We start from the raw sequence: 19461 nt of genomic DNA, 5'->3' as shown, positions 1-19461 counted from the left end.
ACAAAATCATAAAGCATTATTCAGTATAATTGCTGGGTTGAATATTTTGGCTAAATAATTCACCAAGTTGAATTACCAATTTACAAATAATTAGAATACACACTTTAAAAAATAAAGCAGTGTTAAAGATAGCATCATTATTTTTTCAGAGGACACAGTCAAATCTGATAGTTCTTCAAAGTTGTTACTATGATCAATAACCATTAAGCATATAAACAAAGAATTTATAAGAAAATTGGTTGAACATGTAGTGCCATAATGACTGACAATGGCTATATAAAACATACTCCTGTTTTACTTTGTTCAATTGTCATGTGTCTCATTCAAAAAACATTGGGTCCAGTTTACTCTATCAAAATTCCTTGAGATCATTCCTTCACTAAAATTAGTTTGGTTTTGGTCAGGACTTGTTTTAAAAAATCGAACAATGAGCTGAAACCGGTTTGGCTCAGTGGATAGAGCGTTGATCTGCGGACTGAAGGGTCCCAGGTTCGATTCCGGTCAAGGGCATGTACATTGGTTGTGGGCACATCCCCGGTGGGGGGTGTGCAGGAGGCAGCTGGTCGATGTTTCTCTCTCATCGATGTTTCTAGCTCTCTATCTCTCTCCCTTCCTCTCTGTGGAAAATCAATAAAATATATTTAAAAAATAAATAAATAAATAAATAAATAATCGAACAATGGAGCTGATTTGGAACATTTTCTTTGGGTTGCCTTGTTTTCCGTCAACAGAAGAAAGGCCTTTGAGCAAGACCAGAATCCCTATATACTGGCCTTGTCATCTGTTAGTCAAATATATTTTACACATTGACTATAGGACACATATTCTGGGACCAGGTCCTGCACTCAAGGTGCTTATAGTCTACTCAGTTGACAGATAATAAATATATAAACAATGTTGTTGCTACTTCCTCCAGCACCATGAAGAAGATAAATGAAGCAATTGTTAGCAAGAGTGATGAGGATGAATACACTGCACTGGTTAACAGAGTCAGGGAGTGTCTCCCGAGGAGAAGGCATCAGCGTGGAAGCCAGAAGGATGGGGAGACAGACTGCCGATGCTCTGGAGGAAGAATCCAAGCAGATCTGAAATCCAGTATCTGAAATAAGTATGAAGAGGTTGAGAAGGCCCAACTTCGGGCAGCATTTTAGACCAGCCATCTGAGCCTAGAAGTCTGGAGGGTGTGAGAGCCAGAAAGCATGGCTGCGATTAGTAAGTGAGGAAAGGGGGAAGGAGCTGCGGTCAGAGATAGACAGCAATTTCAGTGACTAAATGCAGAGGGTTTAAACAGGTGAGTGATGTCCCTAATCTATGCTTTTGGAGTAATGTATGTGAGAGATGACAGTAACTAGATTAGGGTTGTCATGGAGAAGTAGTGAGAAATAAAAGGATTTAGTATACATTTTGGAAAAAGATCCAATAGGATTTACTGATAGGGTGATTTTAGAAGGCCTGACGGGGGAATAAAGAAATGAAGAATGGCTCCAAGGATTCGAAGGCTTGAAAGACTGAGGGCTATTGATACAAAATAACTTAGATGAGGAAAACTTGATTAGAAACAAACTTGGCAATGAATGGTGAACTCAGTAGTTTTTGGGTCCTGTTAAAGCTGGTATTTCTATAGGGCATCAAATGCAAACAATGGGGAGGCAGTGGGATATATGAGGATAGAGTCCAGCAGAAAGGTCTGGCCAATGGCATACACTTGGGAATCATGGACATAGAGATATCATGTCAAGCCATAGGTTCAGATGTTGTCACTTAAGGGAAAAGTATAGTTATAGGAAAAAGGGATCAAGGCCTGAGCCCTGGGTACCCCAGCATTTCTTTATATGTAAAGATAAGAAGACATACTTAGCACAGATGACCTAAAGGAAACAACCCGTGAAGTTGGAAACACAAGAGAGTTCAGTAAAGAGTGACATTAGCAAGATGGCAGACTAGAAAGCCCCAAACCCTCCTTCCTCCCGCGGAGACACGGCTTCAACAATACATGAACCTTTCCTTTTAGGAGAGATCCAGAAACCCACACAAGTGTGAAGCCAGCCACATTGAAGCCGAGAGGAAAATCTGCAGCACGATCTCACCAGAGTTCCTCCCCCTGGCACAGAGCCACACGATTGGGAGGAAACTCCCAGTGCCAGCTCCCAGCTTCGCTTTGGGGAGGAAGATTGGACCATATTTGTAATGTTGTGATTTGGCGGGGGGAGGGGAGGGTGGCACTGCCTGAGGAACTGGCTTCTGTCTTGCCTGTCTAGAGCACACATGAAACCAAGCATGCTCCAGATGACAGGGGCCACTGGGGACAGAAATGCTGAGTGGCCTGTTGCTTCTCCAGAGGACCTGCCGTACCCCAGACACAGGCCAGTAGAGCTTGGCAGCCTGTCCCTTGGTGGGGAGAGAAAGTAGGGCATGTGTCCAACATTCTGGCTTTTCAGGGGCTGCCCAAGGAGCTGGCTGCAGTCTTGCTGTGTTGGAGCTCTGATGAGACCTGGCATCGATGCCACGAAACTGCTGAGAACAAACGTAAATGCGTGGCATGATGACAGACACCAGAGGGAGTGAGAGGCTATGAGATCCTAAAGAAATAACTGGCCACGCCCTCTAATTAGGAGTCTACCAGCACAAGTCCAGCAGGGGTTTGAGACGACCCCCAGAATCTGTAGCCAGGTCTATCATGTCATTTTGATAATAACCACTTTAATATGTGTGAGGTGATATCTCATTGTGGTTTTGATTTACACTTCCCTGGTGAGTGATTTTGTGCATCTTCTCATGTACTTATTTGTCCTTTGTATATGTTCTTTGGGAAATGTCTATTCAGGTCCTCTTTTCCAAATTTAAAATCCGATTACTATTATTAATTTTTTGCTATTAAGTTGTTGGAGTTCCTCATATATTTTGGAAATTAACCCCTTATCAGATATATGATTTGCAAATATTTTCTACCATTCTTTAAGTTGCTTCTTCATTTTATTTATTTATTTATTTATTTATTTATTTATTTTTGCTATGCAGGAATTTTTTTAGTCTGATATAGTCCCACTTATTTATTTCTGCCTTTGTTGCTTGTGATTTTGGTGTCATATCCAAAAAGTCACTACCAAAACCAATATTGAGAAGCTTTTTTTCCTATGTTTTCTCCTAGGAGTTTTATAGTTTCAGGTCTATATTTAAGAAAATCCATTTTGAGCTGATATTTGTATATGGTATAAACTATGGACCCAATTTCATCCTTTTGCATGTGAATAACCAGTTTTCCCAGCACCATTTATTGAAAAGACTGTCTTATCCCCACTGAGAATTCTTGGCTCCCTTCTCAAATATTACTTGACCATATACACATGGGCTTATTTCTGGGTTCTGGGTTCTGTTCTACTGGTCAATGTGCCTATTTTAATGCGAGTACCACACTATTTTGATTACCGTAGATTGATAATAATCATCCTAATGGTTATTATCAATCTACGGTATTCAAATTATGATACCACAGCTTTGTTTTTCTTTCTCAAAATTGCTTTGGCTATCAGGGTCTTTTGTGGTTTCATATAAAATTTAGGATTGTTTTTTCTATTTCTGTGTAAAATGTCATTAGAATTTTGATAGGGATTACATTGAATCTATCAATGGCTTTGGGTAGTATGAATATTTTAATAATACTAATTCTTCTGATCCATAAACTTAAGATATCTTTACATTTATTCGTGTCTTCTTTAAAGTTTTTCATCAAAGCCTTGTAGTTTTCAGTGTACAGATCTTCCACCTCTGAGGATAAATGTATTCCTACTTTACTGTTTTAAGCTTTTATGGAATATTATACATCCACAAAAAAGAAGGAAATTGTCTTATGCTACAACATGGATGAAACTTGAGGACATGGAACTAGTCACAAAAGGACAAATTCTTCATTATTCCACTTATATGAGGTATCTAAAGTAGTCAAACTTATCAAACTAAAAAGTTGAAGGGTGGTTGCCAGGAGCTGGTGGGAAGGGAAAATGATGAGTGGCTATTTAATGGGTATGAAGTTTAAGTCATCCAAGATGAAAAGCTCTAGAGAACTGCTGACACCATTATGCTTACAGCAAACAATACTATACACTTCAAAAATTGCTAAGAGGATTAATCTCGTGTTATGGTTTTTTTATGTAATAAATTAAAAGTGCATTAAGGAGGTAAAAGAAGAACATGTTTCAAGAAGAGAAGTGTGGTCAGCCACATCAAATGATGCTGAAAGGTGAAATAAAATAATAGAGAATGAGCCATTAGCTTTGGCAAAATATAGATCGTTGGCAGCCTTGATAAAAACAGTTTTAGTGCAGTGGTGAAAAAATAATGTAATTAGCATGGGCTAGGGATAGAAAGGGGAATAACAACCTGAAGAGAGGAGATAGTTCTATAAAATTCAGAGAAATAGTGCAATGTATAGAGAGGCAAGTATGCAGTCAAAGAAGGCTTTTAAAAAATGCAAAATAAAAATGAAATAAAATAAAGCAGAATATCCAGGTGCAGGAGCTTTAATGAGTTAATGATCAGAAACAGGAAGTTCTTATCTATTTGCATCTATATAAAATAAGAAGTGAGGTCATAAGTTTAGAGTGAGGTGGGAAGAAGATGTTGATTTAAGGAGCAAAAAGAGGTATGAAATTATCATCTCAGAAAATAGGAAAATAAATTTACTAGGATGTGCAGTTAAGATTCATGATCAGAAATTTCTAATGAGTCCAAGGTATCCAGGCTATGTAATGTTTCCCAGAAATGTTTGGCCACCAAAGTTGTCTGGGATTGGGATAGGTAGAAAATTGAATTTAACTGAGTTGGAGTTTTTCCAGGTAACTAGAAGAAGAAAGAGTGAGACAAGAGAATTAAGGACATTTTCAAAAGTAGGACTCTTCTACTGGACCCAAGGAATTTGAGCTGATATAAAGAGAAAGGAATATGTGAGGGAGTAATACAAACTGAACAAAATTTCACAGTTGCAGCCTTCCCTCCTAGCAACTTTTAAGGCAGGACCTTTATATCCCCTGACCACCTTTCTTTTCTGGGAGAAACTCAGGGCAGGTCCTGGCAGGAATGTGTTTAGGGCTAACTGTGCTAAGGCAGTCCTGGTCCTGGTCCTGGTCGTAGTCGTCGTCGTCGTCGTCCTCGTCCTCCTCCTCCTCCTCCTCCTCCTCCTCCTCCTCCTCCTCCTCCTCCTCCTCTATATGACTACAGGGAAGTATGACTTGAGATGTGCATTGAGATAAGTTCCCATTCGCCCATCAGGACCCCTTCAAGTGTGTCTACTTCAACCCCCAACAAGCCAGAAAGGGGCTCCAGGAAAGCCTAGCAGGCAGCTAGGATTGCCACTCATCATAGCAATCCTTCATGAAATAAAAATTCTCCAAGTGAATGAAGGAACCAACCATCCTTTATAATGTTGACTAAGGATAAACTTGGCTGCTTCATAAAAACGAATTCTATGGGAAACATGGTTATTAGCTGGAGTTTAGGATAGAGTGGTGTAAGGCTGTCCACTCCCAGGATCCGTAATGGAACATGGGGACATAAGAACACAGCTAGCAAGTCACTGCCCATCTGTTTCAGTACCTGATCCCTGGAGGTGACTAATCCTGGCTGCTGCTCAAGAATGCTTAATCATTGCCTCCTGCCCCTCTTCCTGACCTGGCTTCCTCTCTTAATAGAGCATAATAAAAGCATATGGTGCTGTAGAAAGCTTCTGGTGGCAGAATTCTGATTCTGTCTAAACCATGGCAAATTTCTCACTTTTCTCTGACTTCTGGAATATATAATTTAGATACTTTTCCAGTCTCCAATCTTCTGAGACTGATCCTAATGCTACCTAGGCAAGGAGATCTGAGAGAATATATAGGATTCTTGAGAATGTTAATCCCATGATTTGAGTTTGAGGAGTTTGAGTGCCAACCAAGGAGACATGTTCTCTGTTTCCAAAAGCTAATGCTTGTGGATAAGAGGCCAGCCTCATTGGTGGTAATTGGTAAAATTTCCATTATATCAAAGCTGACACCTTTAACCAACAACAATTAAAATGTGTGCATATGTGTGCACATGTGTGTAAAATTTAAACTTTTCTTGAAGGCTCAGAGCAATTACTCTACTAATGTGCTTTAAAAAAATGGAGCTTTTAGGGATGACTTTAAGTATATCAGATTAGTTGGCTCTATTTACATTTTCCAAGGCTGCTCACTGGGAACAATAGAGATCCCAGCTGTATCCCTACTTCTGGATCTGTCTGGAGAAATAATTAGGTAGCACCCATCAGAGGTCTACTTACAGGAAAACTCAAGAAGCTTCTTGGAAAAAAGAGTTATCTTAAGAGAAAGTCAACATACATACACACAGAGCTAACATTGAGAATGATACAGAGTATAGAATAAAATCTATCCAATATATTGACCTCTGCCCAGCTCTCACAAACTCATACTTGAGTCTTAGGGCAAGGGGCCAACAACAAAATAATCAATGTAAGTTCTAAGAGTTCTTCTGTTGGCATCTATGCTTGGCAATAGATTACAAGTTTGGCATTGTTGGCACTCCTGGCTCAGTGGTGCTGGCACACACACAGGGTCAGCAGGAGTAGCAGCTGCATCAGCAGCTTCCACAGTGAGGGACCCAGCTCTGGGACCTTCTGACCACAGTGGAGTGCAGGGCCCTTGTTACACATTAACATCAACAATGTTTGGCCTCTGCAGACACAGTATAGGCCCTGGTGGGACTGCCAGCAGCAGTAATGTTTGGGGTATAAAACTATGGTAGCACAGTCCCTCTGGAGGTCAAAGGAGCAAAAGTGACAACTGTCCAAAACAGGAAAGAAGGAAAATGGTAGATACCATGTGGTAGCCCCCACAATTGGCTTATAAAAGACTGAAAAATTTATCCAGAGATTTCTAGAACTATTTGGAAGTCCATTAAGAAGGTGCCTCAGAGTAGCTGAAACTTTTTACCTTTGGGCTGTCAGGATTTAGAAGATTTTACATTTTGTGTTTTCATTGGTTAGTCTTTCTTCATGAATAGTCCCTGTTGTTATTGCTGATGTATGGCACTCAACAGTCTTACTCCTCTTTGTAACTTACTCTTTCTATTTTGTTTGGGTGGCGTTGGAATTAAATAAGAGAAAATAAACTCTAAGTAAGAATATGAGAAACTTTCCTATGAGCAAAGCATGTGAGCTTTAACATATAAACATGGCAATATCCATTTTAGCAATTTGAAATGGCTTTTAAAATTTTTAAACTATTTTAGAACACTGATTATGACAAATAATTAAAATTTTAAAAAGTGAGTTATAGCCACATTTAAGCATCTTTCCATTCCATGTACACCATGCTTGAAATAAATGAGGCACGGTTGACAAATACAAATGAGACTGATCATTTTCTTCCCATCAAAATGTAGTAATTACCTTGTTTTTGATGGCTTTTTGATGCTACTTATTACTAACTTTTGTATTCATGATGCCACTATTGCTTAAGAGCAATAGTGAGAAGTTCTAGCTTACAGATAAATTGACTGAATCTGTACCCTATAAATATAATTCAAGTATCACAACAAGGAATGAGACCAAATGGACGAAGAACCATCAGAGATGTTTTCTGAATCGTCATTAGTGACCACTAGCATCACCAGGTGGGTGGATTTAAGTGCTGCTGATGGCTGATGTCAATGAGCAGCAGGACTCTAAGGAAATGAAGGGAAATGTTTTACATTTATCACAGGACCTAGTTTGAACACTTAAGTAGCAACTGAACCACATCTATTGTTCAAGGTGCATGATAAACTGTAATGTCAGTTAACAGAAATGTTCCCAACCTGGGCCATTAGCCTTGAGCAAACAGAGGGCTCTGGCTCTAAGCCTGGTGGTGAATTTGAACACTCACAGAGAGACTGCACGGTCCAATAGGAAGAGCTTCATCAAAGATGCATATTTAAATTTGGCTCTGCCACTTACAACAAGGATTCCCTGAGAGATCCCTCAAAGCAGCAGTTCCCGAATGTTAAACGTGTATGTAAATCACCTGGCGATCTTGTTAGACGGCAGATCATGATTAAATCATCCTGGGGGGAGGGGTCTGAGGGGCTGCATTTCTACCAAGCTCCTGTGCTGCTGGCCTCTGGCCCAACTCTGAGTAGCAAGGCCTTTGATTATTGATGGAACATGAGCAAAGCACATGTGTACATGAGAAAACTCCTCATGAACTGTATGTAAAATGACATAAGCATCACCTTATTATATTGATTAAAAATAATTGGTGATTCAATTCAACTGCTCAGGAAAAAAGTCCTAGTAGAAAAAATTATGTTCCAGATATTCTTCTAATTTTCCTCTTTAACAAAAGCAAAACTGGGAATTGGAAAGGCCAAGAAGAAAGATATTCATCCTAAACATTTTTGTTGCTTAGTGAGTGCTTTGAAAAATTAACTTCCATATAACCATCTTAACCAAAAAGATGGGGGGGGGGGGAAACACACACAAAACCCGACTTTTTAAAAGAAATGTGCACAATCAGATCCAGTTCCAGATTTGTCTGTAGATGGTCTCACTCCAATCAAAATAGAAACAGTGAATTACATGGAAAAGGAAGAAGACAGTTGGCTCCAGGAAAACTGACAATGAGAAGAGATTGCTGCAAGGGAAGAAATTAAAAACTAATAAAAGCAAACATAAGAACATAGAAATCAAAGCTGTAGGGACATCTAATTTCCCTGCCTAAGTATCACTGTTCTTTTTCATCAGTGCTGGCATTTTCTGTAAGAAATGAGTAAAATTGACAGGTGCAATTATTGATTCCCGGAGCATTTCTGTGTTTCTATGTAAAGTATAATCAATAATTCCTGTTCAAATGCTGGTTCGCAAATTGGCCAAGGAACCCAGCGGGCAAGGAGAGAGCGAAGAAAGAGGCAGGCCACTCCAGATTGGTAGGTGGCAGCTTTCATTAGCAAGGAACTTATAGACCAAGCTTGTCTTGGGCAGCCACGTGATGAGGTCTCCACACTAGCCTGCCAGACTCTTAAACACCTGTACAGAGGACTTAACTGGGCTCAGCCACATATACCATCCAGACGGCCCAACAACACATCGCTCTTCAAAGGCTATGACCTTGAAAATGGCTCTGGCTGTGGGGACGGAACATGGGCAGAATGAATATTCCAAGGACAGGGGAGGGGGTGAGGAGACTCCAATTGCCTGAGTCCTACTCATGGGTCAATTGACAGTCACATCCTCTATATGAACTCCTCCAACACCAAGAAAACACAACTTACTCTACTGTGTGAAGACTTTCAGCACTTATCAGAAAATGCATAACAGACCCTTCCCATGGGAAAGAAACCCTTCCTGATCATTTAGGTTTTGGACAGAATGACCCCCTGTCACAGACCCAGACCACCAACACCTTAGATTAAGCAGCAGCTTGCTTGCCCCATGATGGATCTCTTCTCAATGGTTCTGGAGCTACCGTGACTATAGAATTAAAAATTCTGCTTCAAAGATGCCAGAGGTCCACCAGAAATTCATCTGAGTCCCCTTCACCTGCATTTTATACTTTGTCTTCCTGCTGCCATCCTGTTTATCCTCTCTCACCTGCTTGTGGTGGGAGGAAGCATCATTCATCACCCAGACTGCCAGGGGATTGTTAAACAAACATGTATGAATGAATGAAAACCTTGTTTGGTGTCATCAGAGAGAAGAATTAGTGACACATGAGACAGATCTGAGTACCCGTCCCTGTGTCCTGGCAGTGCCATCCCTTTGAAAGATAAATGACGGTAAAACTACTAACACCAATTATTAACTTGATTCCTTAGGTCAGTCTATACCAAACCATGAGGCCATTTAGATGCAAAATAGCCACTGAGGGATTTGGTTATGAAAACATTCCAGATGCAGACACTGAGAAATGTTTAGAGAGGCCAGCAATGACCTCATGCTGGGGAGTATCTCACACTTGCACACTGTTCTTAGCACGGCCCCTCCCCAGTCATCTGGTTTAACTGCCCCAAGTGGATGGCCTCCTAATTAGGCAGCTCTTCACGCTCCAATTCTGTCACCTGCTGAAAACCTGAAGTTTTGAGGATGACAGAGCAGCAGTTCCTTCCACAGGAACACTCGTGTGGGGCATCAGGAGTGGCTTTAAATGGTGGAGGTAATTACTTAATTCAAGCTCTAGCAACCGGCCAAGTAAACATGTAGCAGCCAGGAAGCTATTAGCATGATTTTAAGGCAATTATTCCATTAGTGTTTAATAGTCTCCAATTAGTCTTTTCTGACTGTCAAAGTTTGAATGTCTTTTTTTCCTCCAAAACTTCTCACAGTTGAGTAATGCAGAAAAGTGCCGTAATCCATTTTTGGACCTGGGGTTATGTGTATGGTTCTGCCAAATCTACATTACAGACTCATGGGAAACTGGGGTGGGGGGGTGTAGATTTGAAGAAATAGTTCTCAGATGTATTGGGGGTGAGAATGGGAAGCTCTGCAGGGGGTCCACTTGGAATATAATACTAACAGGGATTGGGAAAGTGGTGGAAATTCCCATGGCATCCAATGCCATCTTAAGTCTCTAAGTATGCCAGAACATCAAAGTCTGAGACTTTGTTCCATGGGGAGAAAAGGAAAATTGCCCTGTTCTTGTTAATGCATGTTTCCTTGTCCCTTCAACCTGGTCAGTACTTGTTGCTGCTGAATTATCCAGATACAAACGCCAAGCATTTTGCTCCAAAATTCCTAGAAGCTCTTCCCTAAGGACCACTTTAGGGTCAGATCTCTGAACTGATATTAGGCCATTTGCCTTCACCGAGCTGCAATTTTTACATGTGTGAAATGGAGTTCCCAGTCCCAGCAGTGCCTGCTTCGTGGGGTCTGGGGAAGGATCATGTGATCTGGTATACATACCAGGCTCTGAAAAGTCAAGTATTACAGAAATGTTAGAGATTCAGGCAGGGTGCCGTAGCTGCCCTCAGAACCAGCAATGTGAATTTAGGCTGCTAACCCCTTTGTCTCTGGGGAGTCACACATTGGAAGCCAAGCATGGCTCACCCCTCTCACCTTCCATGTGTGCAGAAATGCTCAGGGAGAGGCCATGTGAAAGGAACTTTAAAACCGAAGAAAAAGGGAAGAAAGAAGGAGGATGGGAACTCCTGTGGAAGTGAGGGTGGAATTTCGCCAACAAAGTTGTGTGCTTTCTACCATTTCCTCCAAAAGAGCACACTCCCCAGGCTCGCCCAGGCAGCCGGCACTGTAGGGTGGAGAGGCTGGGTGGTTCTTTAAGCTGGAGACACCTAGGCTCTTGGGAAGCTACCTCTCACAGGACACAAGGACGCGGACTCTCCCCTTCCCAGTGGCGTTCAGAGTGTGGCCTGTGCCTATCAGAGCAGCCAGACAGCCGCTTGACGGAGGGCCACTGATTTGGGCTGCGGATCAATTCCAGCACTGCTGGTTAGAACCTCTTGGGATTTTCAAGAGAACCCTTCTTTTGCTTTTTGTTTTTTGTTTGTTGGTTTGTTGGAAATTAATGTTTCCCCTCGGCGGCTGAGAGGGGGCGCTGGGTGGAGCAAATCAAGAAGAGGTCGAAGGGAGGTTGAACCTCATCGGGCTCAACTAGGGGCAGGTGTGGACCACCTGTGCGTAATTTGTCATTTGTCCTCTGGCCCGACCCTAGAAGGATTAGGCATCCACTCCTGCAGCCCAAGTGGCAAGTCAAATTGGTAAGGAAGCCTGGCCGAGTCCGGGCTGTCGCCGTGGCCCGCTGCCCTGGAGTGTCCTCCCCACTGCTCACCTGAGCCAGGGGTGGCTGCGCGCACCGACCGGAGACCTGCCCAGACCCCTGGTCCCAGGCGCGCGCCATGCTGAAGCCTCGGGCTGCCTCCCTTTCTCCTGGCTGCGGGGACCCCCGGGCACCAGGACCCTCGCCTCTCCTGGGAATCCCACCCCTCCGCCGCCGCCGCTCAGGGCTCCCTCCGGAGCAGCAACGCAGGGGCCGCCAAGGCTCGTCTTCAGGACCCGGGAGCTGACTGTCGCTAACAGCGCTGGGATCACGGTTCACACGGCGGCCAGCCGGCCAGGCCCTCGGGTCCTCCCAGACTACACCCCGGCGCCCTCCGCCCCTCGTCCCTGCCAGCTTTCGGGTCAAGGGCAGCGATCACGCTGCTCCCGCAACTTTCATCCCTCTCGGGGAAGCGCTTTGTCTCTAAAGGAGACGGGGGACCACGAACAGAAATGGCTCAGGTAGTTCTAACGGAGAAATCGACCAAATCCTCTGGAGTCTGTGCCAGGGATGGAGTCGGAGGTCCAGGCGCTGGACGGAGCCCTCAGGACACCAGCTCCGCTCACAGCGCACGGTCCCCCGCAGACCCAGATGCGCCCCCCGCCTCCAAGTCTGCGGAGAAAAACGAGGGAGGGGGCACCAGGGGCCAGCCCGCAGCCGAGCCCTTCCCCGCCCCAGCCCTCTGCCACAGCCTGCTTCAAAAGCCCAGCGGGAAAGCAGTCACCTTGACCCCCGCGCCAGGGTCCCCAGAGGTTAGGGAAAGGCCAGGAGGCCGGAGGCTCCCCGGCAGCGCTAGCCTGGCCCCAGACCCACCCCTGGGACCAGTGTCCCTCCCGCGGGCACCGGGGCAACTTAGCGCCTAGTGGCGGCTCAGCAGGGCGGGGCAGGTGGCGGCGCCGCGCGCCGTGCGCCCTACCTGGGATGGCTAAATTGGTGAGGGGGATGCTGTGGATGCTCTCCGGGAGAGTTGCCATCCAGTCGGCGAATTTGAGCTCGTTTGTCCCCTGAGACGAGGCCATCGTGCAGGTGGCGTGCGCGCTGCGGGTCCCGCACTGCTCGGCAGGCTGGCAGGCTGCTGCCGCTAACCCGGCGTTTGCTCCAGCCCCGCTAGAGTTTACACTCCGCTCTGCGCCACACCCACAGGATGGCGCAGACACACGCGGGTTTCAATAATTATTCCAAACACCCCATGCTCCCCAGTGCCTCCGCCAGACTCTGCCCAAGCTGTGGCTCCTGACGTCCGCGCTCGGCTTTCTCCTCTCTCCCCTCCCTCGCAGACTTCCCTCCTCCCGCCCTGTCCCTCCTCTGTGTCTCTGCCTTTTCTCGCCATCCTGCAGCTCTTCTTGGCTTTTGTTTTTCTAAATCGTGGTTCATGGTCTCGCTCGGCCCTTTGATGTGACTACCTGATCCTATTAATATAAAAAGCAGTCTTGTGGTTGAGCCTAAAATCTTGGTAGACTTTGGGATGCTATCTTCTCCCCAAGAGGTGACTTCACACACGGCTTTCAGGACTTTGCATTCGTACCAAAGAGCTTTCTGGTCTGAAAGCTACAACAGGTGATGTTTTCCCCAGCCTGATGGAGCCCGCAGGTCTGCTTATAACAAAATGGTGGTCTGCAATCACCACTGTGCCTAATTTTTGGAATAGTTGACGAGAGTGTGCTGTTGGCAAAGGGCAGTAAGTTCTAGGTGGTTCCTACTTAATGCCTGGCATCCTGTTTCCAACATTTCAAGATAAAGAAGCCCTTCGACCCCTTCATTGCTCTGATCATGAGACCTCTTTGTGATTTCTATGGAGAAAGCTACCTGAGTCCTCTCTCTGTCATTGTCAAGCCACTCAGGATAAGCCCAAAGCCTGATGCTAGAAGAAAATGACCACATTTCCCAGGGACATGCTGTAATTATTGACAGGAGCATTTGGTGAAATTTATTTGGCACCATTCAAAATGATCTGTGTGACTGTCTAGATTTTCATTCCCTGGCAGACTAGAGAGATTATGCCTCTCTCAAGAGAAATCACTCCTTGTGCCTCCAAAGAACTGTCTTGGTCCACCTGCTCTCAGACAAGACAAGGAGAGAAATCAAGTCTTACAAATGTCATGGGGACATAAAAACCAAGGTAAGAAAGACAGCTGCTGTAAAGCATGGGGATGACTATTTCTCTTCAGTAGACCATTAACATTAACAACAACAACCAAAGCTTTTTGCTTATAATACACAGATGTAGAACCCAAAGAATATTTCCCAACAGGAGCACTTTGAAAACATGGAGAAAGGAGAGCTAATGCCTTATGCGTGTGACCAAATTTTCCATTGTCCCATAGAATCATTCAAGAGGTCATGGTAGCCCTGGCTGGTTTTGCTCAGTGGATAGAGCGTCAGCCTGTGGACTGAAGGGTCCCAGGTTCAGTTCCAGTCAAGGGCACATGCCCAGGTTGTGGGCTTGATCCCCAGTAGGAGACGTGCAGGAGGCAGCCGATCAATGATTCTTCTTCATTGTTGATGTTTCTATCTCTCTTTCCCTCTCCCTTCCTCTCTGAAATCAATAAAGAATATTAAAAAAACAAAACAAAACAAAACAAAAAAAAACAGGTCATGGTAGGGTTATCTTTAAGAATGAAAAGGAGATGTAATGGGATTTTTTTAAAGGTCAATCTTAATATTCTTGCTAGCAGCCACCTACCCTTTTGATGAGAGTGAGAATTTAGCTCACTGTGGGATTCTTGGTCAAGAAACCTACAAACACCACCCTTCGGCTAATGCTGGTGCTCCGTGGGCATCACAGAGGGCAATGAGGAGAGCTCAGACCTGGGAACCCAATGCTTTGGCTCTGAGGAGTTTGGGCAGGTCCTTGAGTTTCTGTCAGCCCTAGTTGTCTCCATTAGAAAATGATGATAGTAACTCAGATTCACAGTGATGCTTCCCGGAAAGAATGTAAGAGCTTGTTATGAGCAAATCATCACACACAATATGAGACTTATGTTTACTGAGACAATGACATATGCATATTCTTCCTCTTGTTGCCTTTTCTATCCTTATAAGATATTTGTTTTTCAAGAGGATGAAATAATTATTGAATCTTGGAAATATTTTTAACAAGAGACATTTTAATGTCATACCTTGTTTGAGTGAACTTAGGAATTTCTAAAAGGTTACAAAGCATTTTCTTAAAAAAATGAAACCACCCTAACTGATGGGGAAAGTTGCCTCTATGAAGAATTGTACACTTTTGGTAAAGCAAACAAGTAATCCCTCCCCTGTTTTATCTTCTTTGAGTGTTAGAATTTTTAATATATTGGATTTTGCATAAAACCTTACATTTCTCTGCATGCAACTCACTAGAAAAGAGAGGGCTGGAAATTGATAGTTCTGAATTTCTTTCTTGGCTTATAATCAATTTTTAAGTATATTTTTATTGATTTCAAAGAGGAAGGGAGAGGGAGAGGGAGATAGAAACATCAATGATGAGAGAGAATCATTGATTGGCTGCCTCCTGCACACCCCCACACTGGGTATTGAGCCTGCAACCCAGGCATGTGCCTTGACCAGGAATCGAACCATGACCTCCTCCACTCAACCACTAAGTGACACTGGCCAGGTTTATAATCAACTTTTAAGATAATTTTATGACCTAATTACACAGTCTTTCTATTATCAACTCTGCCACTACTTATTAAGTAATATTAGGAAAAGCATGTAATTTCTCTTGGCTTTAGTTTACCCACTGTATTAATCAGGATTTTTCAGAGAAACAGAATCAGTTTTATGAGAGAGCAATCCTATATAATAAAAGCCTAATATGCAAATCGACCGAAAGGCAGACAGATGGAATAACCAGTCCCTATAATGCACACTGACCACCAGGAGGCAGATGCTCAATGCAGGAGCTGCCCCCAGCCCGCAGGCTCCAGGTCAGCCAGGGTGGGTGCCAGCATGGGCTCACCCCATCCCCTGATCACCCTCTAGTCACCGAGGGGCAATGGGGGGGGGGAGGGGGTAGGGCTGGCCAGTGAGTAGACTGGTGCCGCCCCCTGATCACCCCAGTCGCCCTCTGATAGCCCTGCTGGTCGCTCCTCAGATCAGCCCTGATCGCCAGCCAGGCCTAGGGACCCTACCCATGCATGAATTTCATGCACTGGGCCTCTAGTGTGTGTATGTGTGTGTGTGTGTGTATATATATATATATATATATATATATGAGCAGAGATTTTATGGAATTGATTTGTGAGACTGTGAGAACTGGTAACTCTGAATGGCAGGCCAGCAGACTGGTAACTTAGGTAGGATTTTTATGTTTCAGTCTTAAATGAGAATTCTTCTTCTTCAGAAAACATCTGTCTTTTCTCTAAGGCATTCAACTGCTTGGATGAGGCCCACCCACATTAAAGAGTGTAATCTGCTTTACTCAAAGTCAAATGACTGTGTCGCTAATCATATCCACAAATACCTTCACAACAATATCTAGACTAGTGTTTGACCAAACTACTGGGGATCACAGCCTAGCCAAGTTGACACACATAATTAACCATCATACCCATTGACAAACTAAACTAGAATTTGTTATTGATCTCTAGAGCTCCTTTTCACTCTATTATTCTATAATCCTGTTTTCTTTGTGATGACTTTTCACACATATAACTGCTGGAAATAGCAAAAACAAAACAAAACAAACCCTTAGTTTTTTTATTCTATCCAGCCAACTCAAGGTATAGATCAACAGTTTTATCACTACAAAATACTAATGAGTTTTCATTGTGGTACTATAGGAGCCAACCATTTTTAAAAAGACTCTGATAAGCATAAATGGAAAGAGAAAAATGACATATCACAGTGGTTTCATGCTGTTATTAAAGCTTATGTAATCCTCAGCTGTCCATCAATATCACACTATGCAGTTTATAAACATTGCTACTCACTTGGAATATGTTATTACTTTATATCTTCTCCCACTCAAAAAAAAATACATGGTTCCTTGGTATGTATTATCTTTCATTAGTTCATAATATTTCTTAATTGTTGGAGCTAGTATACACATTTTTTCCAAATTAAATTGATGCTGAGTTATATTCTGAAAAACAAGGTTCCTTACAGGTCAGCTGAATAATATTTTACAAACGGAACTTTGTTTAAAACAATTCAGCCAAATCATTAAAAATATATAATGTTCATAAATATACTTTCACAAACTTAAAATATATAAAGAGGGATAATAAAGAACCTTTGTAAAATTAAAAATTAATAATCAATGCATTTTACTATTCTCTACAACCTCTACCTGGATATCTCATTCAAAGAAATGTACTATATTTAACTATGAAAAATGGGTTTTGTACTTAAATTCAAGATTTAAGCCCTAACTGTTTTGGCTCAGTGGATAGAGCATCATCCTGCAGACTGAAGGGTCCTGGGTAGGATTCAAGTCAAGGGCACATGCCAGGGTTGCGGGTTTGATCCCCAGTGGGGGGCGTGCAGGAGGCAGCCCATCAATGATTCTCTCTCATTATTTATGTTGCTATCTTTCTCTCCCTCTCCCTTCTTCTCTGAAATCAATAAAAATACATTAAAGATTTTTAAAAGCGATAATCCCCACTTCCCACCACCATATTAACCCTTTAGCGTTTTCAGTCCTTCTCCTCTTCTCTTTCCCTACATATACTCCTTATATGCCAGCCCCAAATAAGCTAACTAACACTCACTGAATACAATCTAGCAGTTGCAATCACAAGTTATGGGATATGAAGACTTGGATTCAAATCCAGGTTTTCCCAATTAATTTCTGTGTGTGTTTTTGTTCCCTTCACTGGAGTGTGAAGAATAATTATTTCTTCATGGGCATAGGAAAATGGAAGGCACTATGAAGCTTAAATGAATTGAAGAATTTAAAGTTTATTGAACAGAATGGAAGCACAATAAGCTACAATTCATCATTATGTTTCTTGCTCCCACCAAGCCTTTTCTTATGCTGTGAACTCCACATAGAGTGCAGTTTGATACTTTCATATATCAAAATTCTTTCTATTCTAACTCATCTTTGCAATTTTCCTTACTATCCAAAAGTACACCAATTGCAGTTTTTTTTATAGCTATCTTGTAGTATGTTTCTAATTTCCTAGCTGATCTTAAAGCATTATGTGGATAGAAATAGTGTTAGATACCCTCTAATGCCTCTTGCAGTATCTAAGACATACAAGGACTCATTATAATAATTTATTTACTTAGTTCATAAATATCTATTGAGTGTCTATTATGTGCTCTATTCCAGTGAAAGAAGATGGAGCAGCAAGTCCCTGAACTCATTGGGCTTGTGTTTCAGGCAGAGAGCAACACATGATAGCTTAATGGTTGAATAAACCAATGATCTGGCTGTATCTCTCACTTCTGTGTCAAAACCCTCCTTTACCATGCCTATTTTTTTAGCTTTTCAAAAAGTAGCAAGAGACTTATAATTCAGTTTTGAAAAATGTATTTTAAAAGAAAAATTGGTTGGGAATTGTTTTGCCTCTCTTAATATTTCCATGATTCTCCCCCTCCCTAGGCCTATGTCGGTAAGTCAGTGGTGACACTTGGACATAACATGTCGTGCTCTTCTAGATTCCTAGAAAAAGTTTGATTTTTCCAAGCATGGGGGTTGGGGAGGACAGAAGGGAAGGAAGGAAGGTGACTGTTTTAGGGTCATATGCAGATTCAGAAAAATCCTGAAACTATTACACTCATCATTGCTTAAAAAAATTATGAGCATAATTATGCCAATGTTTTTAGCAGCATTATTCACAATTCAAAAAGTGAAAACAACCCAAATATCCATTAACAGATGAGTGAATACACAAAATGAGGTATAACCATACAATCGAATATTATTCAGCATTAAAAAGGAAGGTAATTCTGATACTTGTACATCATGGATGAACTTGGAAGACAATGTGCTAAGTAAAATCAAACACAAAGGAAAATATCATATGATTCCACTTATATGAGGTACCTTAAATAGTCAAATTCATAGGGATAGTAGAATAGTGGTGGTCGGGCTAGGGGAGTGGAGAAAGAGGACTTTACTTAATGGGTACAGAGGTTCAGTTTAAGGTCATGAAAAAGTTCTGGAGGAGGACTGATAGTGAAGATTGCACAAAAAGGTAAATGTACTTAATGCCACTGAACTATTCTTAAAAAATTAAGATGGTAATTTTTATGTTGTGTATATTTTATTACAGTATAAACAACTAAATAACCAATGACTCTGTTAGACAGAAGTACCCTACTCATTTTATCAACTATAAAGTCCCCATCATAACCATTTAGCAATTCTATATCCTCCTGCCAGTGACTACCAGGAACACACCTGAAATTATATAAATTGGTTTATTTCTTTTTGCAGTGCGAGAGAATGTACATCATGAAAAGCCTGAGACATCTCAGTTGGGGGTGTAAGAACATATGGTATTTGCTCTTACTGGTATGTTAGGTAAGCCGGGAAGAGGTTAGGAAGTGGATCTTTGCTCTGATTTGAATACTGTGAGGAAGTGGTGAGGAGGATAATTCAGTGAGCATCTTTATAAATCTTATCTGGAAGCAGGAGAGACTAGACCAAGGCTAGAGCTGTGATAAGTAAAGAAGCAGCAGTTACTCATGGGAGTGGGGGATGTCAGATCACCTGGGGGCATGGGCAATGTTAATGTTTTGTCTA

General features: G+C 42.4%; 1 protein-coding gene across 1 annotated transcript in view; it reads right to left on the bottom strand.

The window, feature by feature from the left end:
- PLCXD3 (phosphatidylinositol specific phospholipase C X domain containing 3) overlaps window positions 1-12799 on the bottom strand; it is a gene marked incomplete at both ends in the record, with an annotated part of 124018 nt that extends 111219 nt beyond the window's left edge. The window contains one exon of the mRNA XM_079780665.1: window positions 12697-12799. Coding sequence (XP_079636791.1) covers window positions 12697-12799 — 103 coding nt within the window. The remainder of the gene's footprint in view (window positions 1-12696) is intronic.
- Between the last annotated feature and the right edge of the window lie 6662 nt (window positions 12800-19461).

The sequence above is a fragment of the Cnephaeus nilssonii genome, assembly GCF_951640355.1.
Source record: "Cnephaeus nilssonii genome assembly, chromosome: 2".
NCBI classification, from domain to species: Eukaryota; Metazoa; Chordata; class Mammalia; order Chiroptera; family Vespertilionidae; genus Cnephaeus; species Cnephaeus nilssonii.
The sequence above is the reverse complement of the archived record's forward strand: the minus strand, read 5'-3'. Positions and strand labels throughout refer to the sequence as shown.